Raw genomic sequence first — 23,513 nt, forward strand, 5'->3', positions numbered from 1 at the left:
TCTGTCATCAAACAACCTGACCCTTTACTCCCTGAGCCACATTACAGAAATAAACACAGATAGACCTTCACAGTCCTTGTGAAGCCCTCTCTGTTATAAAACCTCAGCATTCTATCTATAATCATCGTCTAGATTCGCGAAGACAAAAGAAATGTTCTATTCGTCCTGTAATTATCGCAGACTTATTAAAGTTTCTTTGTAACACAAATCAACATATTTATACATTCGCTTTACTTAATTGCAGACAGCTCAAATCTTCAGCAACCTTTCTGACCCCAAAACATTGTTACTAGAGACTGCAAGTGATACTCTTATTTACATTCCACAGACAGTGTTTTATTTTTCAGTTGTGGAAACTTACCTGTTTTGTCATGGAGTCTATTAACCGTACATAAAAATCCTGTTCTGTTCTAATGCCTGTGAAATAAAAGAGAATTCAGTCAAGGTAAGGATCTGTCAATATCATGGCACACAGATAAATATTATATTATAGTATGCTACAGGTCTCAAGATTAAATACATATATCAGAGCACAAATCGGAACCCTTTACAATAACTTCATCATAATATTAGGAAACACGATTGTTTTCATCAATCAATTAACATATAAACTCTTGAAAACCTCTTGTCTTTCTCTCTTTTGTTAAATATACAAAATGTATATTACAATACTGCAAAATTAATCCTACTGCTTAAACTTTTCTCTCCCTGCTGAGTGTTACATTGAACAGAACGATCGCACAGGTATTAATTAACGCAGGACCATATTAAACCACTCACAGTCAGCAAATTGATTTTTATTTTTGGTAGTGAACTGGTTAATTTTATTTTATAATGATGTAATTATAATCAGATTATATTCAGTGACTAGATAAACTCTATGCACAGAATGGTTGTCTATCTGGCGTTGAAAGTTGATAGCGGACCTATGATTTGCAAAACAACGTACTGCCCCATCTAAAACGTGACACCTTAATAAATACAGTGAACATTTAACTGAAGTGAATAACACTGATATCGCCGGCTCCTGTTCAGGAGTCAAGGGGTTAATTTGTCTACAGTCGTAATGAAACTGGATTACATCAAACATAACGCAGAGTAATGCACATTACTTTGGAAATTAAAATCACACAGTGTTAAAATATCCACTTTTTAATGAATGTTTGCATGACAGTCTATCAGCTTTTGAAGTACATCGATACTACAATTGTATTCCACTATCTTCTGGTACATAATTATGTGTTATACCGTTTGTTTGTTTTTTCCTAATATGTATAAGCATTTTGTACAAAAAGCAAACTAACTCAATTTATTAATTTACACGTTTGGCTGAGACAAACCCCAATCTGCTGCGTGACTCATTTTGTGAAACTTATAAATAGTAGCTATTATTTTTTAAGGAACACTTAAGACTTTTCTAAGTCCCATTGATTCTGTATAAACAATTTATTTGATTTATATTCGAACGCAAATGCATTTTAAAAAAGTAGTTTATTATAACAGAGCTTAGTTGATCCAAATTCACTCAGATACCTATGACCAGATGAAGCATAAACTGCATTAATATTAAGCACGTGAAATATACATACTGTGAATGACACGTGATAGACATATACAACACTTCTTCATCAAGTCTGTAAGGCATCGAAAGCCCATTACTGGACATACAGAAAAAGTTCCCATTAATTGACTGTGAAAAGTTATTTTTAATCTGTCAGGACTGGTATGAATGGCTGACCACAGATACTCACCATTGCTATAGAGTAGCTGAAGCCGGTAGTGGATGCCATTATTTGTCTTTTCATTGCTGGTTTCCTGATTTCAAGAATAAAAATAGCATATAGGTATTTTTTTTTCACAACAGAATTACTACTTAATTAGCTCGTAATGGAGAGTATACACTAAGCGTATTATAATGGCGTGATCATTACAACTGTTCTCTGTTACTGTACTGTTATGTCATATTTGAATGCAACATCAAGTACAATAATGTCCATATTATAAAATACGTTTAAAGTGATCATCATAAATATTTAACAATCACAACATTCTTTGTTTGAATTAATTCATCAATTAAGAGGAAGAGATGTGTTTTTGCAGAGTGCACGACATCTAAATTTGCTTAGAATAATCTTTTACACTACAGGATTAATAATGCAACGGGCAGGTGTCTGCATTAGTAAATACATTAAATATATTGTGTCGTGTGTGTGTTTGAAAGTGCAAAAGGGTCAGCATTGGGTGTTATCTGATGAACATGTAGGAATAATAGTATAGTTATTTTTATTTTATTTTTTTTAAATAAGAGAGGTCAAGCTTTGGCTGGGAAATCATAAAGTCTTGGGGGGTCAGAGAGAACTAACTAAATGAGTAAAAAGCTGAGAGCAGTATTCAGTCATGGTCACGCGTGTCCTCTTACCTTCTCTTTCTCCACGAAGCCCACGAAAGCTGTCCTCTCTATTTCCACGGGCTGCCCCTGCCGGTCATAGAGAGCCAGGACAAAGTGGAAGAAGTTGGACTTTCGAAGATTGGAAGGGGGCTGCTTCTCAAAATGTGCCCGAGCCAGACCCACGCCACTGTGGCCAGAGAACAAGGGTTAGATACGACCCCTCAATTTCTATCTAACCTTTATATCATCCACAGGTCATTTCATTCTATAGAACACACTGCCCATAAGTGTCAAAGTAAGAACGTGAAGATTTAAATCACATCAACCTTCATTCATCAATAAATATATTAAGGGACCTCGACATAGAGTGTCTCACAAATTTCTGCCTAAATTTAATTCTACTTCTAGACTATAATAAGTTTTATTTACCCATCAAACCGACATTTATCCAAAGTAATGACTTTTCCTCACTCTCCTCCACATCCTCTCACTCACCCAAATATTTCTATCCTCAATAGCTCTCACTGACCCTTATAGAGATTTAATTTATATCCCCAGCGCAAACAATCCAAAGTCATATAACATTTCTTGTATTCCTGCTCCTCTCGCTGATGATTTAAACCGCTCCATAAAATACTTCACCAACACTGAATCTCACACTTCTAAAACTTGTACACTGTCCCCCTCATGGAAAATGATAACCCCACTTCCAGTGTTATATCAGACCTTCCACAGATTACATTCATCTGTGCTCTTGTATTTAATCATCCTGTAGTATTTTCAGAACAAAGTTGAATATAGCAAACTTGATCCAGATTGTGTTTCCCATTTAAGTGAGAACGTCTATTTAAACAAAATATCAGATTTTAAATATATTTGTAATCCTGGAGTTAATCTTCACTTAATTCATTTGCTTCCAAGTCTATGAAAAGTTTATTTATTTTTGGATTGTGGTTTAAGTACTGATTGGAAACACATTTCTCAAACAATGCAGCGAATACTATCATCTTAAATCAAGCCATATCGTGTTAGCCATGAACCACTACTAATTTCAAGTTAAATGCTGCGAGGCTGCCAGCTTTTAAAAAAAAAACGGGCCCTGTCTATTTAAATGTCATTTATTACTGTGTATGTATTATCATAGTAGTGTGTAAATCTTATCGCTGTGTCTATATTTCAGGCAATGACAGGGTAATTTAAAAAAATAAATGCATTATGGGACTGATATATGCATTGATGAATTGAGATGCATAAGGGGTTATCTTAACTTAAACATACTTTTTAAACATGGATATGTAAAATGTAAAACTGCTGAAAAGTCATAAGTATTTATTCGGATATTAACAGAGGGCACCATTCGACTGGCATTTAAATCTAATTTTATTTATATTCTTGAAGACACACATAGAATTTAATAAACCAACTATAACTTTTAAATTCATATTGCGAGGTAATCAAGCTTATAATTTAATCTCCCCACCAATTCTATATATATATATATATATATATATATATATATATATATATATATATAGTTAGTTAGCAGGATTAATAGGTTACATATATTAAACGATGGATATGAATTAGATGGATGAATAGATAGATATGTGATAGATAGATAGATAGATAGATAGATAGATAGATAGATAGATAAATAGATAGATATGAAACAGATAGATAGATAAGAGGTAGATAGATAGTGGGTAAATAGATAGAAAGATAGATATGATATAGATAGATGGCTAGATAGATAGATAGATAGATAGATAGATAGAGGATAAATAGAGAGATAAATATGATAAAGGTTAATAGATAGATAGATAGATAGATAGATAGATTTGAAATCGATAGATAGATAAATAGATAGATAGATAGATATGAAACAGATAGATAGATGGATAGATAGATAAAGAGATATGAAACAGATGGATAGATAGATAGATAGATAGATAGATAGATAGATAGATATGAAATAGATGGATATATAGATAGATAGATAGATAGATAGATAGATAGATATGAAATAAATAGATAGAAAGATAGATAGATAGATAGATAGATATGAAATAGATGGATAGATAGATAGATAGATATGAAATAAATAGATAGATAGATAGATAGATATAGGTGGATAGATAGATAGATAGATATGAAATAGATGGATAGATAGATAGATAGTCACTTTAAATGAGATTTAACCCTGTGTGGTGAATATTAGAGACATTATCCAGAGGTAACACAGAGACCGCTGTAATACAGGACGCCCTCTTGGTGATGTGCGGAGCAGGGGCCCCCTGCAGGCACATAGACCGCTCTGTCCTACCTCTGGGCGGCTGTGTTTGCATCCAGAACCCCGGCTCCCTGCATCCACGTCCGGACAGCATTCATACCGCTGCTCAAGGGCTCCTCCTTCATACTGCTCCCACTCCTCTGTATGCTTTCCTGAATCCCAAACATGAACACAGGCTTCTCTTTCCCCTTTCTCTCCTGCTTCCCAAACGAGGTCACACACCACACACTCCTCTTATAGCGCACACAGAGGGGTTACCCCCAAACCCTCGCACTACCAAGAATCCCCCCAAAGCACCACAGCTGGAGCAGCGCAGGGTCTCTGTGTGTGTGTGTGGCTGTCTGCTATTCCAAGGCAGGAGGAGCCGGAGGAGAGATGCAGGGAAGGATCAGAGGCTGCTGGAGGTCCAGATTCCCTGGATAGTAATATCACATAAATATGATGAAGAACAATAAGCAAACGATAAAAAAAAAGCAGACAAGCAGCGCAGCTGAGGAACACTTCCTGGTGGCAGTTTAGGAAACAATGGAATGAACTTGAGATGCCAGCTTTGGAACACCAAGTGTCATCTTTCTGTGACAAGAAGCAAGTGATTCATCCAGTATCTGTTATTCCTCCCTTATGGCCAGTAAAAAACAAACAAACAGCAAGGATACAACAATCTGTGATGCTGTAATTCTTCTCCAGGTAAGATTGGGGTTAGGGAGGATGTTACTTTGCAATGCTTCGGATATGGAAGAGGACAATGACTTTGGGGAGGGGGGGATAGTGGATTTGTCTCCTATTGCCCCTGGATGAGGGCAGACAGTTTGTGGAGAGGAGGATGCTGTGCTTTGTAGCTGCCCCCCTTGCCTGGCTCTGTCTCTGCTTCCCTGTGGAATCTAGAGAGTAACTATCCCCAAAGCTACACACGCGCCCACCAGCCCCCATAGGGAGAGGGTGTTGCTTGGCCTGATAACCACGCCCCCACATTTGCATACTGCTATTCTTCCTCCACACAGCAACCAATAACAGGCTGCTGTTTGCAACCATGCCTCCATCTCCACGCCCACTTTCCCTTTTCTTCTATGAGAGGCTGAGAAAGTTGCTTGGGCAGGATGCTCTACACTAATGCCCATTGTTACAGACTGGAGATCATCTTAGATTTCATCAATTAGTTTGCAAAAAAAAAAGGGCATTTGACATATGCAATGCAAACCCCTAAGGGAGCTCCCCCCCATGGTCCATGTAAGAGATTAGGGCTATTGTAAATGGTGGGAGATGAGATCAATTAGCAGCATGCTCATGAATATGATGCTAGGTGAGACATAAACATGTTAATGAAGGTGGCACCGATGACACAGAGGCTGGTGGTAGATGATGGAGGGATTCATAGAAGGTGTGGTGTAAATCAATGCAAATATTTTCAAGGATCGATCACCTCTTCCAGCTGCTCAAAGTTGCAGCAGACAAAGCTATGGAAGGATAATGATTTGACACACTAAGGGACCCACGTGTTTTATGCATATCTGTCTTCATTTATATGAGACAGAAGAGGCTTATGGGATTTGTAGTTCACTAACAGCTAAAATGTCAAAGGTTCATCAGAGGTCAGGTTGCTTGGAAATTAGATGGAAAGAAATTTTCTATTCCTAAGGTCTTTTTTTCTATTGAACTGAAGTATTGAGAAGGAGGTTTGTGTTAGACAATATGTGGCACTCCAGTTGTGGAACTACAAGTTCAACCATACAACTAAAAAGTCACAGTTTAGCTTCCTGCGGTTTAAGGGTTAATGCTTAGGTAAATTTCTCCCTATTTAATATATTGAATTATCACTTTATAATGTATTTTGCATTAAATTACATAAAAATAGCATATTCGCCCAGAGCAGGCAAAAATTAATTATTTCCAGTAAACCTGAATGAAATCCATGGTTTAAAATCTTTGAATAATTTACACATTTTTAACACAAATAAATGCAATTTCCATTGGCAGATACCTTCTGGGATGTTTTGCTCACAGCTCAATACATTTTATTAGTGATCCAATGTATGTTCTCTCGCTGGTTAGAGTTAGGACCATACTATTAGCAGAAGCCCCTTGTAAGTTGTGGATGGCTCAGACTTATATTTGCAAATGTATGCAATTACAATTTCTTACTTTATTACAGTTTTAGTGGCAGATTTAATAAGAACTCTGTATTGCTGGCTGAGATAAGTGTAGGGGGATCCTTCGATGTGCTCTTGTAGGAATTGCACATTATTTAACACATTATAAGACTAAACCTTTAAATAGGATTTTGTTTTTGTCTCTTGGTAAATCTGTCTTTTGTATTCACACGGGCACCCCCGAAAGAAATAACTTATAGAATAGGGCCTGATTGAGAGTCGGATGCAAGTCCTTCCGATCGGCGCATAAAGCACTTTTGGCCAATAAACCGTTTCAGTTTGCACAACGACTGAGACGGATATCCTTGTTGCACCTCTCTGCACTTAGAGAGTAGTGGGCGAGCTTAGCAATGTAACGGTCTGTTCACCCACTTTACATACTATTAGGAGTTGAAAGCAGCCGCAAATAAGTCTCTAGGAGAAGTATGTTTTGTGGGTGCTTTCAGCTGGTGCAAGAGAGCTTGGTGTATGAAAAACAAAGTAAAAAAATGAAATAAAAAAAAAGGTGTGCACCCCCTCCCAAACAGCACAACAACCCTTGTGCTGTTGGGGTGGGGGACAATTTTTTTAAATTATTTTTTTAAATTTAATTATCTGCTATACAGGACACTGTGCATTATACACTTGCACGCCGGCCCACAAGGCAGATAAAGGGATGTGTTTGTGCAATTTGCACAGTATTCGAAGTCGCACAGATCTAAAGTTCCGTGCCACTCTAAATACTTTGTAAATTATGGGATGAAATGTACACTTACTACTTCAGTGTAAATTACGTCCGACTCTAAATGAGGTCCTAGGTGTTTATACTGTTAAAGGTGCCCAGTAAGGTGGCGATCTCAAAAGTATCAGGAGCTTAAAGTTGCCGAAACAAATGGAGGATTCGGTCGCTCAATGTGACCAGTATCTAAATCTGTGTAAAATTTGGCCGCACTATATTGGGCACATTTTACCGCACACAGTGGTTGGTTGTGGTCATAAGACGACCCAAATCTCTTCAGTGTACCTGAATGACATCAGTCATCGCCAATGTTAAGAATTTTTTTGCCTTAAATTCCCAATGTGGCTATCCAAAGAGGCTTTTCTGTGTTCTAACTAACGCCAGTGCCGAAACCATAATCCATATACCAACAAATCCTTCCAACGCGGTGCTCGTTGCGTCCACAATTCTGAATGCGTCTTAATACAAATCCACAGATTGCATTGCACAAAGATAAGCCATTCACCTATATCTGTACATACAAGCAAAATGTTGCATTCTCCACCACCTAGTAGCTAAAATATAACCTCATTATAAACAGGGATGCCTCTATAATGTTGGTATGTTGGGTTGGCCTATTTGGACATGATCATGTAACGACATTGGAAAAAGGCTGAGGCATTCAGATTGGAAGAATACATTTGGTAATGTCAGACATTTTTCTGAGGTGATGGCGCTATGAATGTGTTGTGTTCACAAGGGATTAATTATGGAAGCCATTCATGAAACTACGAGGCCGCCGTTGACTTCTAAGTATGGTTCTACCCAATTACTGGTCTGCAGCCGGATGGGTCATCGGCTTCAATAACTCAATCTCATTGTGCCGTATCGTGGCAATGTATAGAGCATTTCAATATGATACCTTATTCACATTTGTAGTGTAATAAAGGAAACACATAGAGTGATGTAACGGTGAAGTCAGAAGAGGTCATTACCAACCTGTAATTGGGTGTAACGTCTATAAAGGGTCTTTACCTTTCCTGTGACTCTGGCCCACGGGGTCTATACATCAAGTAAACGCTCTTTCCACTATGTGCTGTATGAGTTATTTAGTGCTCCAGAGATGTCAGGTTTCAAGGACACAAATCAGCGAGCTAGGTGGATTTCAGATCTAACATGTAACCATTATAATGGAAAAATGCTGGGCCCAAACAGTGATATTATGCTGACGTTTTCCAGACCTGTCTTGCTAAAATATTGGTGACTTAGCTTTGAGAATTGTGAGTACACAACAGCTGTGAGATGAAAGTTAGGTGCCCAATGCAACCAAGTGAATGATCTTACTATTCTCTCTATATATTTTTATTACCATTTATTTATATAGCGCCGCTAATTCCGCAGCGGTGTACAGAAAACTCACTCACATCAGTCCCTGCCCTATTGGGCTTACAGTCTAAATTCCCTAACACACACACACAGACAGACAGACACACAGACTAGGGTCAATTTAATAGCAGCCAATTAAATTAACAGTATATTTTTGGAGTGTGGGAGGAAACCGGAGCACCCGGAGGAAACCCACGCAAACACGGGGAGAACATACAAACTCCTCACAGATAAGGCCATGGTCGGGAGTCGAACTCATGACCCCAGCGCTGTAAGCTAACCACTGAGCCACCGTGCTGCCCATATATATATATATATATATATATATATATATATATATATATCCTGCATAGCTAACATTTATTTCACTGTATTCATATATTCTACACTGACACACTTATGTATCTGTATAGCTGCATTTATTAATATGAAATTGCCACATTGTTTGTTAACACCCCCTCTGTATACATAGTGTTGGAGAACCTTTCCATTGTGAATCGTTTCATAAACAGCATCACAAAATATCAGTTACCTTGCTAAGCCCAGGCCACCCCCATCAGGTACATACAGGAGGTCTGGTGGTGGTACCAGGAGACATGCAGAATGGTTCCCGGCCCCATGACCTTTACAAAGTGCTATTCACTTCCACATTTGCAATAAAAAATCCAATATTAAATGCAATGGGAGACATGATATCTTATTAGAGAGAACTAGGCAATTAAATTTGGTGGTGTTTTTTTAGGGATAAACTAATTGCATAAAAGTAACTTTGGGAAGAATTCAGGAAAAGTGTATTTTTTTGGTGCTCTTTGCTTATCGAGTGCCCATAACTTAATAAAATATTTAATCCAATATGCTACCAAATGACAGTCCTATCTCTTTTGAAAATAAATAAATAAATAAATAATAATATATAACAATAGTAATTACAATATTATTAGTAAAAAGTAAGCTTGTGCAGTGCTTCAAAATATTTGTTTTGTAAACAATGAACTATAGGTACATCATTGTTTTATTCGGTAGAACTAAATAAGGCATTTTGGACCAAATTTAAAAAATGACATTATTATTATTATTATCCTTTATTTGTTAGGCGCCACAAGGTTTCCGCAGCGCCGCACATAGTACAAACAGTAGACTATACAGGGTATAACAGTACAGAACAATAAACAAAAGTACCAATACTTCAGAAACTCCAGGCAGGCAGATGCAATAGACACGGAGCAGAAGAACGGGTAAGGAGACAGGAGGGAAGAGGGCCCGGCTCATACGAGCTTACATCCTAAGGGAGGGTAAAACAGACCAGGCACAAGAGGAGCCAGTTGAGGGAATGGGAGAGAGGGGAGAATGAGTGGAGGAGATGGGGGTTAAGTAGATGGTTCGTAGGCTTTGAGAAAGAGGTGAGTTTTGAGTGCACGTTTGAAGGAGCACAGAGTAGGAGAGAGGCGGATGGAGCGAGGGAGGTCATTCCAGTGAAGGGGGGCTGCACGGGAAAAGTCCTGGATTCTGGAATGGGAAGAGGTGATCAGAGTGGAGGAGAGGCGGCGGTCATTGGCTGAGTGCAGGGAGCGGGTGGGAGTGTGAATGGAGAGGAGGTTAGAGATATAAGGGGCAGTAGAGTGGAAGAAAGCCTTGTAAGTGGTGGTGAGGAGTTTGAAAAGGATTCTGTAGGGGAAGGGAAGCCAGTGTAAGGCAAGGCAGAGAGGGGAGGCAGAGGAGGAGCGGCGTGAGAGGTAGATGAGATTGCGGCCGCATTGAGTATAGAGCGGAGGGGGGAGAGACGGGAGTGGGGGAGGCCAGTGAGGAGGAGGTTACAATAATCTAGGCGGGAGATGATGAGTGCGTGTATGATGGTTTTGGTGGCCTCCTGAGAGAGAAAGGGACGGATGCGGGCGATGTTGCGTAGAAAGCTCTGACATTAAGTAAGCTCTGGCAGTTACAATAACGAACAAACGAAAAGTTCTTTGTGAATTTGTCTTGTGTCTAAGAGCTGATATGAAGACTCATTTTTATGTCATGATTTTGAATTGGTTATAAGAAAATGTGTACCCTGCTTATATTCAAAAATCTTAAATAGAAAAGGAAATATGTTTTTTTCTTTCAAACAGAAGTTTCATAAAAAAAATAAAAAAAATTACAATTATTTTGGAGAACAATGAACCACATCCACTTTTATGAGAACTTAAGATCAAACTGACTATAGGCAGATTGTCCACAGACCCAAACATTCAGCCAGTGATTCGGTTGGATGAAAATTGCACCAATTTTGTCTGTAGTAGAAAGTGTCTACTTTACATTGTGATCGGGGTGTTTTACACAATAGTCCTTTAGAGAGCACCATGGTCACAATACCTTGCTATTTCGCTGTTTGATAAACACGAAGGGCCTCATTTAGAGTCGGACGCAATGTGCGTCTAAGACGTACATGAAAGAGTAGGAGTGGGAGTGTGCCACAGCTTGGTAGGGAATTACGAGTGGCATGCAATCCCATTTGCGTCCCACTCGTAATACCCTACCGAGCTGCGACCAGTTCCTGCAGCTAGATAACTACTTGCGCCACCTAATTCTGGACTCACTTTTTCTGTCTTTTTTGACGTGTGTTCCGCCTGCATCTTGATCCGACTAGGTTAGTTTTTGCCGGTAGACACCCATAGTATCTAAATTATTCACGGTCACGCCTACATAACTCCGTGTTCCGCCCTTTCCCTCGTACTGAGATGTAAGCTGTCGCAAGTGTACACTGCATCTGAAAAGCAGATGGAACTGCAGGGAACTGTTGCTTACTGCGCATGCCCGTCAGTGGAAATGTGCAGGATGCGCCTGAAAAGGACTTTGCGTCTGACTCTAAATGAGGTCCGAAGAGTGCAAAAAACAAAAACAAAAGTGACATCATAAATGCAAAAACAGTTCTGTTTCTTCTGCAAAAAAAAATTGTATTTTAACAATGCACTTAAAAAATTAAGAAGTAAATATCCCCTCTGCAGTATCCTCCGTTTTATTATTATTATTATTATTATTGTTGTTGTTGTTGTTGTTCTCAGTATTATTATATTTTATTTATAAAGTGGCAGCAGATTCTGCAGTGCTGTGCAGCGGGAAGATGAAACAAATATTGGTCACAGTAAAGGACTGTTGGAGCACAATAAACTACAGCAAAGATTTGATACCTTTACGAGCTGTGGAAGAAGCCCCAAATCGCTCAGTACCTACACTGACCGCTCAGTGGTAACACAATGGATCTGCAGCACGATAGAGGTGAACAGTGAGCTGGATGCCCAGTGTGACGCTGCAATTGTGCTACATCTGTAACCTGACCTGGGCCTTGCTTACAAGAGCTTACACTCTAAAGGACGATTTGGAAGTTACTATACAAGTCAGGATGAAATGACCACATATTTATCACTTTGCACTTTGTAACCTAGAAGTTATTGATTCTTAAGGGCTAAATTTACTAAACTGCGGATTTGAAAAAGTGGAGATGTTGCCTATAGCAACCAATCAGATTCTAGCTGTCATTTTGTAGAATGTACTAAATAAATGACAGCTAAAATTTGATTGGTTGCTATAGGCAACATCTCCACTTTTTCAAATCCGCAGTTTAGTAAATATACCCCTTATAGTCATAAGGAAGATTCCTGGACAATGTGATTATTGTGGACAATATTAAACCACTCCACATATAAAGATGAATTTTTTTTTTTCATCATTGCAGAAAAATTGTCATAAAACATGTCTGACTTCTACAATAAAAATAAAACTAATTTTTTCTTTTGTTTCTTTCCAAAATGCCTCGTTTGTGAATTCAGCCCAATATCCCTTAAAAGACATGTACTCTCTTACCCATGGTGACACCTTTGGTATCTTGAGGGTTAACGTGAAATTTCCAGTCCCCTACAAAGCAACACATGGTATTGCAATAAAGCAAAAGCGCTCAACCATGTAACATCCTCCCCACACATTTCAATCCCTAGTTTAACATATGTTAACTTTCATGGAGGTTTTCTTATTCCTGAGCACAGCCAGAACACAGACTGGTCACATTGTTCTGTCATGGTACACACTGGATGGTTATTTCTTTGTTTTTTTTCTCATTTAACAGGAAAGAGTTCCCTGTAGAAAGGAGGATAGATTTATTACCTATACTACATTCCTTATAGACAGTCATAACATGTGAGATAGATAGATAGATAGATAGATAGATAGATAGATAGATAGATAGATACATAGATAGATAGATAGATAGATAGATAGATAGACAGACATATATAAGATAGATAGATAGATAGATAGATAGATACATAGATACATAGATACATAGATACATAGATAGATATAAGATAGATAGATAGATAGATAGATAGATAGATAGATAGATAGATAGATAGATTTTAATTTGCATATACAATATAAAAAATATATAGAATAAGCATATAACCAAATAGGACTATTGGCATATATGACAAATAGCTATATAATAAATATAACTGACCAATGATTCAAACAGGATGTGGCCAAAAATTGGTGACATATGGTACCATATGGAATAAAAAATAAATTGCCGTTGGAAATCCAAACCATAGACTGAAAGGATATAATATTGTTGGTGTGTTAATCCTTTGGAGCTGAATCCGGAAGCAGGATGGTTAACATATATCGATAGTTCAGAATCAAATCCACCAATGAGGTACAATGGACCCCAATACCAGTCCAGCTAGTAAATAGATGTTTAAACAATTTATGCTGGATCAATCAAAAAAATCAAACAAGGAGGTTACTTGAAGCATGATTAATAGGAGAATCCACCATAGGTGCTACACGCACCAAAAAAAGAAGAATAATTACTTTTGTTTTTTTGTTTTTTTGCTGCTGATATTCACTTATCAAGTATTTGGTCGGCAATAGCAATATTCATTAACTTTAGCATAGTCCAAAATCAAACATAAATGCTAAAAGCGCAATTGAAGTATATGTATGAATACTTAACTTCGCTATGCAAATCCATGGATATCAAGCTCCCATCATGAGGACATTCTGATAGCTTCGGTAAGATGGAAACGGCAATCAACATAAAAATATTCCCAGAAAGGATCCAAATACAGCTATTAATTGTAGGCTGGCCAGCACCTGGTAAAGAGTACAATATGTATCGATCCTAACGCGTTTCTCGGCGTACCGCCGCTTCTTCAGAGGTAAGTCACTTACCTCTGAAGAAGCGGCGGTACGCCGAGAAACGCAGAGAAACACCGAGAAACACAGAAATATTGGTCAGGCAGGTCAAAGTGTTGTCGTCTTGTGTGAAGTGTGTAAATGGTGGAAATAGGGTTACCTAGTGAAGTTAAGAGTGTGGTTGAGGAATATTATAAGCTTGCCTGAAGATGGTGGGCCCAGATTGGTCACTTCAGCTGATGGGCCCTGATTGGCCACCTCAGCTGCCAGGCCCCATCACCGCTGCTTCCCTTGCTTCCATGTTAATTACGCCCCACTTGCATGTTCTTTGTATAGGTTTTTGTTTTGTATACAGGTCTTGTATTAAAGTGTACCTGTGGTCTACACATTGCGGAGGCAGACATTTTTGGGCTGAAAAAATATTTCTAAACAAATGCTAAGAGCTAGTGCCATCAGCGAGGTATGAGTCACAAAATGGTGTGTTAACATTGATTTGTCCCAGATTGTATCCCAACACAGTACTGTTGGGATCCTACTGGACCTCAAATTCCTTGATATAAAAGGTAAATTCTGAACATGGATAAATGTGGGTACGGAGCGCAAATGCCGCTGTTTGCTTCTGGAATGGACTGATACTGAAGACTGGTTCCGGCAACCTTGTCCCTAAGGAGCTGTTCATAGCAACCAATCAGATTCTAGCTATCATTTCCTAGAATGTACTAGAAAAATGACAGTTGGAATCTGATTGGTTGCTATGGGCAACACCTCCACTTTTTCTTTTTAGAAGGGTTAGTAACTCTACCCCAAAGCCTGCAAGTATTGTTCTAAGAAGTGGATCCATTTAGTTTCTCTATTTAACCGTGAATAGTAGGCCAAAGAAAAGATCTATCACAACAAATTCAGAGGAGAACTTTCGAATTTAGAAGCAAATTGCACACATTTCTAATTTTCTTTAGAGACTACATATACAGGGGCAAACGCAGGATTTGTAGAGGAGGGTTTCCACACCACGCCGCCAGTGGGCGTGACCAGCATGCATGGGGGCGTGGCTATAATATTAGACAGTGCTTGGCTGCTCTCCAACTCTTCCTATCCCCATAATATACATGGGCAATGCTGCGTGCACTACTGTTAGGTGCAGCTCTCCCTTTTCAAGCAGAGCCGTGTGAAGTGGGGGCAGGGTCCAGCCACATCAAGTATACAGTGCCCCAAGATTGGAGGGGGGGGGGGGGGGTTCCAGGCACTAGGGAACCCCCCCTCGGTTTGCCTATGATATATTATAATATTTTCTTAGGAATAGATCCATGGCATTCAGGAATTCCATGAGCTCCTGATAATGGATGAATCCACATTAAAGAGCAGAGATTGATTGACTAAAGATAGAAAAAACCCAATGAGCGAGCCTTATTGCGGATATTGATTGTAACCCGTCTTTGCTTTATACCCTACCCTTTCCAGGAAGCGCAGTTGGGAAATAGAGGCGTCCATGGCTCACTGTTTGGGAATAATAGAGGTCTTGGTAGTAAACACTCTTCAAATCCATACACTGGCTCCCAATATCCTCCAGAATCCAATAGAAATTGCTTACCTTCACCTACCAACCCTTAACAACACTAATTCTTCATATACCTCAAGTCTCATCTCAAAATAATCTCCCTCATGCCAGGGGTGGAGCAGTGCAAGTCTGGGCCCCATAGTAAAATTTTGGTATGCACCCCGGAGATGTTGCTCTAGCATTCCGGGTTCCCCACTACTGCCGACGGGAGCAGAGTGTGTTCGTATGGGACCAGGGTTCAGGCCTCCCAAGACTAATACGCTTGTAGCACCCCCTCTTGCATGCCAGGCTACTACGCGGTAGGTAAAAATGAACTTGTCCTTAATTTAAAAACCGGCTACCTTCCCCTCCACCAATGTTTGTGCTCACGTGTTTTCGAAAAAAACAAAGCTCCACTTGGCTATTTAAAAGGGTCATGACAATCATTGTCAATCTTTCATTAAAATCAGAACTATATAGCTTTACGGGGTGAAAATGTGAAGACGGCGGGGACTGTCACATCTGTGCCTTTTGCTATCCTTGCTTCTCCTACTTGCTTAACCTCCAGCGCCTTTACAATGGTCATATGTCAAGATTACAAACCTTACTGCATTATCCTTTCATGCTTTACTGTACTTTGAGAACAACTATTCTCTTATAGTTTGAAATTAATTTCAGTTTACACCTCTCCCTGTCACAAGTTTGCATCCCCAAAAATGTTGTGCCCCCCAAAAGCCTTGAGCCTAGTCTGCCTATTGGAGAATCAGGCCATATTTATTTTTCTATCTTATATGTCCTTGTTTTATTTATGTCCTGTTTTCCGCCCTGTCCGGTACTAAGGAGCAGGATGGAGCCTTAGAAATTAATGACAATAATAATACTATTCCGCTCACTGAGATGATACTTTATAATATGCTTTTTTTTGGCAGAAAAGTGAGGCATGCCCTCCTATTGCATACTCTACTGCAACTGTCACCAAGTAGATCGCTTTACCCTTTAAGGTTTAGTTCTTGCTTTTAGCCATATGTTTATATAATCAGGCAGAGATCCTGCCTCATAATATAAACTCATGGCTGAAAAGCACAGATGGAAGCTTGTCAATGGCAAGTCCGGACTGGCCCCGATGGACACTGGACGGGCGCTGCCTCACATCCACCGGGCCCCGCTGCCACCGATTGACTTTTTTTCCTCAGATTCACCGCTGTCAGCCCTAGCAACCGTTGGCTTCAAAAACATGATGCCCCACTGTACCTCTCCTTGGCTATTTTCCATATACACCACAACAGGTAGGTCTGTGTCCTCTCAATGCCCTGGTCAGCGGTGTATTTTTATACAAATGTCCTTTAAATTCAGCTCAGCAAAACATAATAAAATATTAGATATGTACGATTTTCACAATGACAGATTTATTGCTTAATAATTATATAATAAGAAGGATTTTATCTGGCAAATGCGCGGGAGCCTTTGAGTTAATGTATTGTCTCATGTACCTATACCTGCATTACTTTGTCAATGCAGCACAATATATGCCTGACTATATCGCTGCACGTATAGAGCGTTCCTGAACATCTCCGGCACGGCCCCTCTGTCAGCTGTTTTCCTTTCACAGAAAAACAGAAACATAATTAATGGCTTCAGAGGCATTATTTTTAGGATTAATGGGCACAAATGTGCTGATTTTGTGTTTGTGGAGTTAAAAATTATGAATACCATTACAATGGAGTAAAACCGTCCTGCATACTAATTTGTATATATTCCTTTTTATGACCCATAAACATATATTCAGTGAGACATAATCTGCAATGTTATGAGACAATAAACTTCAGCATCACTAATGGATGGCATAAGCAGAAAATATCCACAAAGAGGAGGAAAACAGGGCTGTCGTTTATTTTCTTTTGAATTCAGAGGCTGGTTCTACATTTGGAATTAAAGGGTGTCTATACCAGGGAAATAATTTAGGCCACTTTGGACAACCCCTTCTTAATCAATGTAGGCTTCCATATTTCCATAGGTTACCCAACCAGGACACCCAATTACCAAAATTCAAGAGCTGTATCTAGTGCATTATAGAAAATGTTAGCTAGCATCTGATTGGTTGCTATGGACAACACCTCCATTTGTCCTTTTTAGAATGCTTGATAAATCTACTAAGCTTTATTGAAGTGCTATGACCAGCTTGCTGGTGTGGGTAGAGCATACTATAAGCATACTTGCCAACTCTCCCTGAATGTCAGGGAGACTCCCTGAAATAGGGGTGATCTCCCTCACTCCCTGAAGAGTCTGGCATTCTCCCTGATGCTGAGCCAGTACAAGACGGGTTGGCTTCGCCATCTGTGGCATGATGACACAGTTCACAAATTGTGTCCTATGTCCATGTATTGATGCTTATGGAGGTGGCCATTTTCATGGAGACCAAGATTTAATCAAAGGCTGACAGGTAAGACAACATGACTTCAGTAATGGAGACAGAAATGTAAAAGACACTTCAGTCTCTAGAGATTCATTAGCTGCTTTCCTTTAACGCATTGTTGCCTACTTTCCGGGAGACTCCCGGATTTCTAGGAGACCTCCCGGGAGAGCAGGACAACCTCCCGATTCTTGTCCCCGCAATAGAAAAGTGGTGGGGGTGGAGCTTAATGATGCAAATATCGCATCATATTAGCTCCGCCTCCTGCTGTAATTGGCCAAAATTGTGACAATCGTTTAGGGGGCAGGGCCAAAATGATGTGATTCATCAAACCCCGCCCCCGCACGCCCATCTCCCCCGGGATTTACCTGAAGCCAACGAGGAAAAGTTGGCAAGTATGACTATAAGCCATATCGGTCTATGTGTGTCATAAACAAACCACACTAATAGGCCACCATGTAATCGCCTATTAACCAGATCTCTCTAGCTTGATCATCCACAATTTACGTTAAAAACAATATTGCAGCTACACAATTATGAAAGAAGATTGTTTGTTAAAGCGAAAGTATAGAATTATAATTGTTTAATCAATATATAATTTAGTACACTTGCATATTGCATAAAATGTTTCGCTGTAATTCTTTTCAGGGTGTTTTTAAAGTGGTGGACTCAATGGAAGTTTCAAATATGTTTTGTAAATTTAGAATGTTTGTGATTAGAAGATAATGCATCATTTTGATAGACCTATTGTTTTGCTCCTCATCATTATCAATATTAAATGCAATAAAGTACTGTGACATCCATATGTCGCTGTTGCTGTTGGTGTCTATAGAAAACATTGGGTCCATGGATGATCTCTCATTTTACAGCAGTGGAAATAACGGCAGCGCCCTTGTTTTAATCAGTGATAGTAGCTGTACAATATATGTAGTGTTCAACAGTGATACGTCCCCCATAAGAAGTATTGCCACTGGACAATTTCCAAGGTAGCTAAGCATATAGCGCCATCTACAGGTCAATTGAAGGCGCTGAACTAAAGTGATTTTCCAGCACTGCACTCGTTGTCACTAGTGACAACCCTCATTGCGACTTTTACTAAAAGCATTGCTTTCTGGCATTTTTGTACCCACAGTCATCATGTCATGCAGCAAATTTGTTTATTTTTGCACTTCGCACTTGTATACAACTCAGAACAGCTCTGCTCTGTTCATAAGATATCATTTATCCACAGAACAGTTTTGTGTCATATCCAAGGGCAGCCAAAATAAACAACATTGCCTATTTGTTATCTGTTGAAAAATGCAGAAGGCAGACAAGAAGATAAAGTAATGTCTTTAGTAAATGTTGCATGAGGACATGTAGAAAACAATAAAGTTGTCTGACGGAAAAATGAAAATTACAGAACAAAAATGAAAACCTGATACTTTGCTGTAAGCATATTATTTTCAGTTGTGTTTTTCTCCTTTAGGAAGTGAGAGGTTAGTTGCAGATGGTTGGCTTCGTCCTATTCATCAAGGGGTAACCGATAGCAATACAAATACTGACGCAATCCTTCTTGTTATCAATTAACTTACTGTAGTCTCGTCCCATCTGTGGTTATCTACTTATCGCTGTCAGAGCTTAGAGTCAGCCATATAGACATTGCACCACTAGCTTCTAACTGGCCACTGGCAGTAACCAATTAAAGTCATTATATGCACTCTCCTGTCCCATCTCACAACAGAGAACACCAGGGGCAAATGCAGGATTTGTAGAGGAGGGTTTCCACACCACGCCACCAGTGGGAGTGACCAGCATGCATGGGGGCGTGGCTATAATATTAGACAGTGCTTGGCTGCTCTCCAACTCTTCCTATCCCCATAATATACATGGGCAATGCTGCGTGCACTACTGTTAGGTGCACACAGCTCTCCCTTTTCAAGCAGAGCCGTGTGAAGTGGGGGCAGGGTCCAGCCACCTCAATTATACAGTGCCCCAGGCTTGGAGGGGAGTTTCCAGGCACTAGGAAACCCCCCCTTGGTTTGCCTATGAACACTATTGGGGAAGTACGTCTATCCGCATCCAGGACACAAGAAGAGGAGGAGACGGCAGGACCTAGAAGAAGGAGATGTAAGCACTGGGAGTATTGTGCCCTACTGCATCTCCCTGATACTGAACAAGCTAGTGGCATCTTATTGCTGATGGGAAAACTAGTAGCATTTATTTACTGATGGTCATACAAGTGGAGTTCATTTTCATTTCCTTTTCATTTCCTCCAACCAATTGCCTGAATGCACATGTCCCAGGGGCGTGACTCCACCTATGACTCCACCCATGATGTTTCGGTTGCCGGGGTAGTGATTCACCTACATCAATAGATCATACTTGCCAACTCTCCCGGAAAGTCCAGGAGACTCCATAAATCTGGGTAGGTCTCCCGGACCCCCCCGAGAGCAGGCAAGTATCCTGCATACTGCAACTTACTCGCCAAAATGATGCGATTCGCGGCGAATGGGCATCATTTTGGTCCCGCAACAAAATTACATTTTTGTCTCGGGGGCGGGGCCAAAATGACGTGATTGACCGCTCCCCAGGAACAAATTACGTCACTTCTATTGGCCAGGGTGAAAATTATGCTTTTAAGTGGCAATAGGCGGACCCACCGCCTGTTTAATTCAATCCAGGAGTAGGGGCCTCCTATTGCTGCTGTAAAAGCATCATTTTCACCCTGACCAATAGAAGTTACAATGCAAAAGTTTAAATTTGCATGGTCGAAAGTATAAAAAAGTCCAGCAACTGCCACTTTACAAAATCTCAACTTTTCCAATTTTCTCCTAAAACTTTGTTGGGGTTATGTCTTAAATGAATATTGAGAGTGAGTGGAGGTAAATGTATCAAGCTGAGAGTTTTCCCGGCGGGTTTGAAAAGTGGAGATGTTGCCTATAGCAACCTATCAGATTCTAGCTGTCATTTTGTAGATTGTGCTAAATAAATGATAGCTAGAATCTGATTGGTTTTTCAAACTCTCAGCTTGATACATTTACCCCAGAATTGTTTTATATACGTGTGTCACTATTGCACATTTGAATGTTTATTATATCTGTCTAAGAAACTGAAAATTTTGCGTGTACAATTTTCCACTGTTAAGGGGTGACCCGTGGATTACATTGTCTTGTGACTGATCAGCACAAACATGCAGGCACAGGGATCAATAATCTTCCACAGAGAATAATATATCTCAAAAAAAACAAGTTGTCCGTCACTTCTAGACGGGGGCATTATGGGTAGCATATTGTTCTCGACACAGGGCTTGAATTTTCACTGCTCACGAGTGCTCACCTGACCAATCTAACAAGCGGACATTGCAGCCCTAAATCTCTACAGTCTCATCCTGCTGCGACATTCACCAAACCTGATTACTTATATGAACCTGCATCCCTCCTGTGGCCAATTAGGGGAATTGGCTGGTTCTCTATCTCCGCCTGAGCAAAGTCCTGATTTCATCAAAGTTCCGATACATTTTTCATTGATTATAACTGATATATTCCTGACTGCTACAAGGCAATTCCACGTTTTATAAACTTTGTATAAAATAGACTTATCCACCTTTAGTATTTAATTTATGGGATGTCTCCTGGGACTTTCTTTGTTTTTGTTGCTGGGTCCCTGAGCCACAATTGAAGACAAGTCTTGTAGGACAGGTCAAAGTGCAGCATTATATTGGGTCTGTCCCACCAGGTCTATAAGCTGCTGCAGTCACTTGACATGACAATGTAAAAATCAAAGTGTGGTTACTAGTGGGGCTGGACTCTATTCCCAATTTTTCTGGCAATTTAGGAACATTTTTAAATATTTATTTTAATAAAATAAGATATCAAAATGTAAAACCCTATATATTTGTACATTTGTTATCCCGGTACAGAATAATGTCATGCAGATCTCTCTAAATATTCATATTTTGGAGGGTGGAGGAATATATACTATATCATTTCCATTATATTTGCTCACTGATTTAGAGTTGGACTCAAGTCCATTTGTGCCCCTTAAAAATGTGACTTTCTCATTTAGAGTCCACAATTGGTGAATATATTGTTCATAACGACCAACAAGAAGCTTTCAAAGTATTTGCCCATAAATAAATGCGTCCTTAGGGGTAAGATCATCCAATTAGGAGCCTACAGCAAACTACAAAGAGAAACCCTTATAGAGAAATTATTGCTACAGATGAAGGACCTGGAACTCTGTCACAAATCCTCCCTGGCCAGGGGAACCTTTGCGGAACTAACAGAAGCGAGATCCGCCCTCAATCACCTTAAGTGATAGGATGACATTAGGCTGGGTACGCAGTAGAGTGTTTCAGCCAATTATCGGGCAATCACCTGGAAAATAGAATATTTTTCTCAAGATAAGACACATGGTAATTGCTTGTATTGTTTTAGTGTCCTGAATGTATAAGTAGAGAGAAAACCTAAGTTATTATTATTATTACCATTTATTTATATAACGCCACTAATTCCGCAGCGCTGTACAGAGAACTCACTCACATCAGTCCCTGCCCTTAGGAGCTTACAGTCTAAATTCCCTAACACACAGACTAGGGTCAATTTTATTAACCTACCAATTAACCTACCAGTATGTTTTTGGAGTGTGGGAGGAAACCGGAGCACCCGGAGGAAACCCACGCAAACACAGGGAGAACATGCAAACTCCACACAGATAAGGCCATGGTTGGGAATCAAACTCATGACCACAGTGCTGTGAGACAGAAGTGCTAACCACTTAGCCACCGTGCTGCAGATTGTTTCTTGAGGCGCAGATAGACCAGAAGGGAAAAAGGTTAGAGGTAAATCAGAAGGTCCTGTAAGTTTACTCTTGTTTCATACCAAAACTGTCTGGCAGAAGCCCTCCCAAAGTTTTTCCTTCAGGGAAGTTGATAACGTATTGATTTAGTTTTCCAAAGAATCAAGTAATTTATGAATGAGTTTTTGTTTACGGAGGGATGCCTCCAACTAGTCCATTTGCATAATAAAGAAAAACTTTTCCTTAAAAAGTTCAAGTGTGAGTGGAGAACTCCGGATCCACATGCGGAGGACACATTTTCTGGCCCCAGACAATTTTCCTATTAGCAGTTTTTTGCTTCCTTTAGAAGCTCTCACATTTTGTACTAAAATACCCAAGATGACCCAGTCGAGTGTAAATGGCAGATAATTTACCAATTCCGCCATAGTCATCAGAAAGACCCATAATAAATTTACGATGAGGTGAAAGATAGCCTTTCTGAAAAACATTAAGGAACATTTCCACATATGTGCAGGCAGGGAGTAGTTTAATAGATGCACCAAAGGTTTTAAGTAGAATATCATTATTTAACTGGATCGTAATCACTGAGTGAGGGCAGACTGAATGGTGGTTTGGTCTAAGTCATGTCTCAAGAAGTTATAATGTAAAGAGATTGGCCTCTTTTGAGATAAGATGTTAAAATGATATCAAAGGGATTGTCCCAGTCTATCTCAGA

General features: G+C 39.6%; 1 protein-coding gene and 1 long non-coding RNA gene across 5 annotated transcripts in view; one reads left to right on the forward strand and one right to left on the reverse strand.

Annotated features, from left to right (window-relative positions):
* EBF1 (EBF transcription factor 1) overlaps nt 1-4,846 on the reverse strand; it is a 276,753-nt gene extending 271,907 nt beyond the window's left edge. For all 4 annotated transcript variants that reach the window (XM_075210160.1, XM_075210158.1, XM_075210159.1 and 1 more), the window contains exons 1-4: nt 4,713-4,846; nt 2,420-2,576; nt 1,752-1,815; nt 362-417 (exon numbers count right to left, since the gene is read on the reverse strand). In XM_075210160.1, the coding sequence (XP_075066261.1) occupies nt 362-417; nt 1,752-1,815; nt 2,420-2,576; nt 4,713-4,846 (411 nt within the window). The remainder of the gene's footprint in view (nt 1-361; nt 418-1,751; nt 1,816-2,419; nt 2,577-4,712) is intronic.
* Nucleotides 4,847-5,292: 446 nt separating this feature from the next.
* LOC142152976 (uncharacterized) lies at nt 5,293-12,682 on the forward strand. Its single transcript, XR_012691423.1, has 2 exons — nt 5,293-5,366; nt 11,975-12,682. It is a non-coding gene; the product is annotated as an uncharacterized LOC142152976 (long non-coding RNA).
* The last annotated feature ends 10,831 nt before the right edge of the window (nt 12,683-23,513 follow it).

The sequence above is a fragment of the Mixophyes fleayi genome, chromosome 4 (genome assembly GCF_038048845.1).
Source record: "Mixophyes fleayi isolate aMixFle1 chromosome 4, aMixFle1.hap1, whole genome shotgun sequence".
Lineage (NCBI taxonomy): Eukaryota > Metazoa > Chordata > Amphibia > Anura > Limnodynastidae > Mixophyes > Mixophyes fleayi.